General features: G+C 35.5%; 1 protein-coding gene across 1 annotated transcript; it reads right to left on the bottom strand.

Annotated features, from left to right (window-relative positions):
* Positions 1–4,288: 4,288 nt before the first annotated feature.
* LOC101656611 (olfactory receptor 5I1-like) lies at positions 4,289–5,280 on the bottom strand. Its single transcript, XM_004708492.2, is given in 2 exon segments — positions 4,289–5,262; positions 5,265–5,280. Coding segments are annotated over 2 exon segments (990 nt in total).
* Positions 5,281–7,500: the final 2,220 nt, after the last annotated feature.

Genomic DNA, 7,500 nt, shown 5'->3' on the forward strand with positions numbered 1-7,500 from the left:
CAATGGACACGGACAAAATGGCTTCTGTGTTCTACACAGTTGTGATCCCTATGTTAAACCCACTCATCTATAGCCTGAGAAATAAGGATGTGAAAGGTGCCCTCAAAAAAACAATGAACACTAAATTATGTTCTGGCTAAACATATACACTGTTGAAATTCAAAAAATATAGATATACTTAAAACTTCTTAGAGCTAAAGGTCTATGAAAAAGAGCCTGCAGTTTCCTCAATACAGTCTTTGTAGATAGTTTCCTATGTTTGTTGTTAGTTTCTTTGTGCATCCAAGGACTATTGTCATGTTCAGTGCCATCTAGTTGGTTCTGACTCAGAGGGATTCTATGTACAAGGTAAGGAAACCCTGCCTGCTTCTGCATCATCCTTGAAACTGTTGCTATTGTCTAAGCCATTGTTACAGGACCTGTATCAATCCATTTTGTTAAGGGTCTTCCTCTATTTTGCCCACTCTCATTTTTGCCAGACATTATGCCCTCATCTAAGGATGGGTCTCTCTTAATTAAATATCCACAGTATGTGAAACAAAGTCTCATCATCTTTATAAAGAGCAATTCTGGCTGTACTTGTTCCTAGACAGATCAGTTGAGTATAGGGTGCAATAATAATTAAACTTAATATTCTCTTCAAGTAATAAACAATATAATGCACAAAAGTTGCTAATATTAATAAAAAATCCTCTATTCTGTGTCTGTTTATCCAAATGAAATTACATGGGTTATTACATTGTATAACCTCTAGCCAGATTCAAACTACTTAACATTGAAAGTGAATTGTTTTAAACTGGGTTTAAGAAAAATAATTTTTCAGCCAGAAGCGAGTTTTTCTGAATCAAATTTAGACTGGTTTCTATCTCCTGTCTACTTTCAGGACCCCTGGAATCATTGCATTATAACTCAAAGAGTGTGAATGAATATTCTTCACTAGATTTAAAGTTTCAGATAGCCATGGTTCTTCTGTCACTCATGACGTGATGCTTTTGCCAATAAAATATCAACATTAGGAATCATGGTTGAGGGTGAAGAACCTGTACCTTCTACAAGACCACTTCAAAAGCATACTCCACCTCCCATGATGTGTTCATAATGCACTGCACTAGCTAACATATAAACAAATAAAATGCCCAATGTGTATAGTTTATGTTACAAAGGAAAAGCTATTAACGTAAAAATATATTTAGTGTGGATAGTAAGAAAACAAAAGACAAGGTTGTATTTACTTTGATGTTACATTTATAATGATGGCAGTGCTTTGAAACCCTACTCTGTCCTAAGGAAAAATGTAATAGTCCTCATCTCTGAATAAGTGGAATGTATCATGAAATTTTCTCTCTTTCCCACATCAATATCCTTGCCAGGAGGGAACAGTGACAATATGTACATATTTCATTAAGAAGAATAAAAACATAAAAATTGTATTATCATAGTAGTTTATTAATGACAATTATCTATGGATTTGTATGTGTGTGTAAATATGTGTGCCTGTATAATGGATATTCTTATAAATTCATTAAAATGACTTTACTCTAAATGACTCGATTCTTGTAATTTTCTAATAATTTAATTCTGACATATATATACATATATATATTATATAATCATAAACCATTTTTGAATACTTCTATAATCTGTTTTGATGGCTTAATTGAATTAATTGCATATGACTTTTTCTCTGTAATCACCTAGTAATTAATCCAGTTCTAATAAAAACATGTGCCCTGGCGTATTCATATCATTTTGGTTGTAATTACAAAAGAAAAATTAAGCATTTCCCTCTAGAACAGAAAATATGGAGTAATAATTTACATGAGGTTTAAATTTAGATTCTCTTCCCTAATTTTATACATTTTTTTAGTAAAAAAAGCGAGCTTAGGGTCATGTACTTTAAAAAACAATGAAGATGACATAATTTATTAATAGCATGCAATACTCAGCAGGTTATTTGACATTACTTATTATCAGGGTTGAGAAGGATAATTGGCTGATTATCTGTTAAAAATGAGTTTTACTCTATTCTCTCAAAGACCTAAATTGATGTTCTTAGGATAACATATTAAATACTAAATAATTAGGACACCTTAATCATTATCTGACCTCTTTTTGTTAAATTACAATAGGTGTTATTTAACTATATCCACACTTATGAAAATAAAATTTACTCATTTTATGTAAAATTGCTATTCATAACCATTTTTCACTTAGGTGTGTAAGGAAAAGTAGATCATTTGCTACACTTGTATGTGTTTTTTTTATCCTTCCCTTTCAAGATGCTGACTAAAGAGGTTTTACAAATGAGCATAGCACCAGGATTTTTCAAATTTTACTTGCTCATTTTTGTTTTTCCAAATTTATTAACATGAGAGAAAGATTTTAAGATTATAATTTAAAGTTTGAAGTGAACAGAAATAAGTTCAAATCCATATAGTACCATTTGCTTTGTAGCTGTATAACCTGGGTTTCTTCATCTGCTCAGCAAGAATTTATTTATATAAGTGAGGATATCTATATAATTTATTTATATAAATGAATATATCTACTAAGCAAATACATACCAATATACATTGCTCTATGTATGTAAATTTTTAAAAGGTACTTGACTTTGCTAAAAGGCTTTAAAATGCTAACAATTATTACAAGAACATATTTATTTTAAAAGAAAGTTCACAGTGCAAGAGACTCTTTAATGATACAATTCCCTTTATCAACTATCGACAGGGTAGAATTTTATAAACTTGAACCCTAAAAATAAAAATGTTTTGTTCTTGGCATCGTCTCATGAAAATGGGTGAGCCCCTGTGTCTCTTTTATCTACACTCTTTTGAGTCTTCCTCTCAAGTCTGAGGGACTCTAGGTTTAGAGCCTACCCTGAAAAATTGTAGGTTTGTACTTCACTCTTCCACCTGCCTAAGACTTATCTTTCCTAAGCCTCCCTTCATTCCTGGTTGGAGATTACTAGAGGTTTCTTCCTGGCTACTGATTTTGGTCACAACACTCTCATGTCTATTCCCAAGGTCAACTACCTGGCCTATATTCTTGATCTAAAGGTCACATATTGCCAATAAAATAATTTAGATTATTAATCCCAGAGGCTTAACCTTACATTATGGTCTATGACCCTATCACCAGGGCTATAACTAAATACAGACACTTAGATGAAACTGAACCAATAGACACCCATAGTAATTGGTGGAAGCCCTTCCGAGAACATCTCACGCTCAGTGTTTATTAAGAAGCTCTTGGTTCTCATCAGCCTCAAATTGCCATGTGCAACACGCTTCACTGCTGAAGGCACATGATAGTTTTTTGTGTGTACAATGCCACCCTAGAGACTAAACCAATAAATACTGATTAAAAAATAGTTTCTGCCTACTAGAGACATATATTCAATAATAAAAACAATCAGTATTAAAATTATATAGGTCTATTTTATAAAGATTATTGGGAAAGATATAGAGATGAGGTATTAAATGACAAAGAAAGAACTAATGAATAAATCTAAGAGATGACTAGAATAGAATGTAGGTACATGTAACATCAAGGTAAGATAACATTGTTGAAAGTCTTAAAATGAGCACATATGCGATTTGATTTGTATCCAAAATGTAAGTTATCCTCTCCAATTGAAAAGAAATTCAGGAAAATGAAATCATGTCAGGGCTAACTTCGAGCAGGACTTTTTAGAGCAATTAGGAGTTGAACAGCTAAGGTGCTACAGTATGAATGCAATAAAAATTAATGAAACAGAATCATAATGAATCCTATTTATGTCCACAAAAGAGGGAGCAAGCTATAAGATGTCAATGCCTCATCTTATATTTTAAGTAATCGCAGTGTAAGGTGCCCTAATGGTGTAGTGGTTATGCATTTGGCTGCCATCCCCGTGGTCAGCAGTTAAAAAACAACAGCATCTCCCTGGGAGAAAGACTGGACTTTCTGCTCCCATAAGGAGTTGCAGTCTTGGAAACCCAAAATGGGTGACCATGGCTCAGCATTGACTCAATTGCAGTGAGAGAAGGTTACAATGGAAAGAGAAAATGAGGATGGGCATGAAATATGTTAGATAGACAAACGGGTAGATCTGTTCCAGAAATAAAGATGTCAAATTTAAAATGGTAACAGAAAACATAAGTAATGTGAGACTGCTAGTGCTAATATTAGGTCCTTGCTGCATTCTGTAGCAGAGACCTCATAACCTGCAAATATTAATGTACATTTCCCATATTCTAACCACAAGCCAAGAAACAGAAAAGGTTTTCAAGTTTCGTTCCATTCTTTCCTACGGCAGCAGTTTTCGGGTGATAGTTTTTCTAAAGGCATTTTTGACATCTTTGTTCCTTAGACTGTAAATCAGGGGATTCAACATAGGTATGATCAATGTATAGAACACAGAGGTCACTTTGTCGATATCCAGTGAATGATCTGTGCTGGGACGCAAATAAATGAAGATCAAGGTGCCATGGTAGATAGTGACAACAATCAGGTGGGAGGCACAAGTAGAGAATCCTTTCTTTCTTCCCTCAGCAGACCCTGTCTTGAGGATAGCTGCTATGATGAAAATGTATGAGAGAAGAACTGTGAGAAGACAGACAGCTTCAACTAAACTGGCAAAGACCACCAGCACGATGTCATGCACATAAGTATCTGTGCAGGACAAGGAGAAGAGTGGGGAAATGTCACAAAAGAAATGGTTAATTTCTTTAGAGCAGAAAGAGAGATGGAAAGTGTTGGCGGTGTGAATAATAGAACTCAAGGTGCCCCCCAAAAATGATCCCATTGCAAGCTGGCAACAAATCCTCTTAGACATAATAACAGTATAAAGTAGGGGGTTGCATATAGCTATGTATCTATCATAAGCCATGGCGGCCAAAAGGAAAGATTCTGTGTCAACCAAAGAACAGAAAAAATATAGCTGTGTTGCACACCCATTGTAAGAAATGCTCTTCCTCTCAGAAACCAAATCCACAAGCAATTTGGGAGCAATAACAGAAGAGTAGCAGGCATCTATGAAAGACAACACGCAGAGGAAAAAATACATAGGGGTGTGCAGGGTTGAACTGCTTGTGATTAAAAATATCATCCCAAGGTTTCCCATCAGTGTGACTGAATAGATGGAAAAGAACCCAACAAAAAGGAGACTCTGAAGCTCTGGGTGGTCACTGAATCCCAGGAGCAAGAACTCTGTCTTCACTGTGCCATTCGCTTCCTTCATCCTCCTTCGGTGCTTTGGGATTTCGGGAGCTGTGGCAGAGTAATGAGGGCAATGTTCATAATAACCTTGCTAGAAAAGTGATGTTTGTAATAACACTGACAACAAGAGCAATAATACATTAATTAAGTTTAAAATGTCAAAATGGAAAAGGCATTCCAACCAGTAGCTTTATAACAGTCATATTTTGGTTAATCCAATGTAATGCATAGGTTTTCACATATTTTAGTACTGGAAATCTGTACTTTTTTTAAAATTTATTCTTTTAATCATTTTATTGGGGCTCACACAACTCTTATCACAATCCACGCATACATCAATTGTGTAAAGCACACTTATACATTTGTTGCCCTCATCATTCTCAAAACACTTGCTTTCCACTTGGGCTCCTGGAATCAGCTCCTCATTGTTCTTCCCTCCCCTCCCTCCTCCCTCCCCCTCCCTCAGGAACCCTTGATAAATCTGTACTTTTAAATTGTATTGTTGAATATATTCCTTCCATTTCCTTAAAGCTATTCATTTCTATAAGGTTAGCTTATAGACACTAACCTCAAGCAAGCTACTGATTCTTAAGTTTGGTCTTCACCCTTAGTTTTTCAACTCTATTCACTACACCCTATGCATAGCAAATAACAAGACTAAACATTTTACCTCTGTCCAATCCACCCCATGCCTGCTACCATTCTGATCAATGCTCTGTTCACCTCGGATCCTATCCATTGCACAAGTCAATTGATCAGTTGCTCCATGGAAAATCTTGTCAGATCCATTCTATGCTCTGTTCATTCACCATCTTCCAGTCATGTAGACTCCCTATTACCCAATTAAGAGCATACCTCCATTATAAGGACCACTGCTGGTCTCTACAGTGTATCATTAAATCTAAGATAATGTGCCTATCTGTAAGGTTTGGTCTTGTGTACCTAATTTAGTGAGCAGACTCATGCTTTTGTGTAAAGGAAATACTGCGCTATTATTCAGGTGCCCTCAGCTCTGTACCATATAACAGTTTGTGTAATGTAGAACAATGACATTTTAGTAGACACTAACTCTTGTAGGGTGGTGCTACTATCACGCAGTTCCTCAGGGTCTTAACACATGCAATTTCTTCTATAAAACTTCTTTCAACATTCATTATTACTCAAGGCTTAAAAGAAGACAGGAAAAAATGCCAACTCACAACCACCATACATAGTTTCCAGGACTCTAAATAATTATCCAGAGTAGATAGCCTTATATTTCTCCTATTAGTCTGGAGGGTTTAAACCACCAACCTTGGGGTTATTAGTCCATTGCTTACCTGACAGAGCCAACAGGGTTCACAGCCCTGCAGACTGATCCTCCAAAAGTCGTTGTCAGGTTAATTTCTTAGAAGATAGCATTAAAGCACATGTAGTGCTGCAGGGTGGGTCAGTTGTAGAAACAGAATCACTAAGGATATGTCAACAGAACTAGGGTTCTTGCTTCTCAAAGCTGGCTTCACAAAGAGACTTCTCTAAAATGTCCAATGCCTAAAACAAAACCCAAAACTGAAAAACGCACTGATACCAAGTCAATTCTAACTCACAGTGAGGCTATAGAATAATATATAGAGGAGCAGAAAATTTCATGTTTTCCCAGAGGAGCTTTGGAAGGTTTAGAACTGCTGATCTGTGGTTAGCAGCCCCATGCAAAACCACTAAGCCACCAGTGCTCATCTATTTCCACCATTAATTTCAATATCCTCCTGATTTAGATCTTTAACTGTCATCAGGTCAGCACATGACAACACAGCAAGTGCAAAAAAGTAACTAAATCTGGGTCCATGGAGATGTTTAATTTATCCAGAATCCAACCTGTTGAAGGTAACCCAAGGAATCTTTATATTAACAAACTCATTACTTTTCAACCTCTGAAACGGTTTAATTATAGCCACAATCATTTCTGTTCTTTCTATAGGGACAAATTAAATAAGATTTTGAAATGGGCTCATCTATCCACCTAACCATGTTATTACCACTTTGACCTTATCCTATTTTACAGCTCTATACTTGTTGATAATCTAGCAATACACAGGAAGGTTGTCCAGAGACATAAACATTTTATTTTCCAGTGGAGAATAAATTGATTCTCTTGTCCCCTTGTAAAAGCCTGTTTTGAATCTAATTTTAAATATATTTGTGCATTTCTAGTGCATATAAATTTACCTTTGTAGTGATTGTTACACAGTGTTCCTTCCCAGTTTGTCACAGGTTTTTAATAAAACTAAATATTTCATTAAAACTTTGTATACCTTTAGAGTA

The sequence above is a fragment of the Echinops telfairi genome, unplaced genomic scaffold (assembly GCF_000313985.2).
Source record: "Echinops telfairi isolate 266 unplaced genomic scaffold, ASM31398v2 ScPeMD7_60;HRSCAF=208, whole genome shotgun sequence".
Classification (NCBI taxonomy): Eukaryota; Metazoa; Chordata; class Mammalia; order Afrosoricida; family Tenrecidae; genus Echinops; species Echinops telfairi.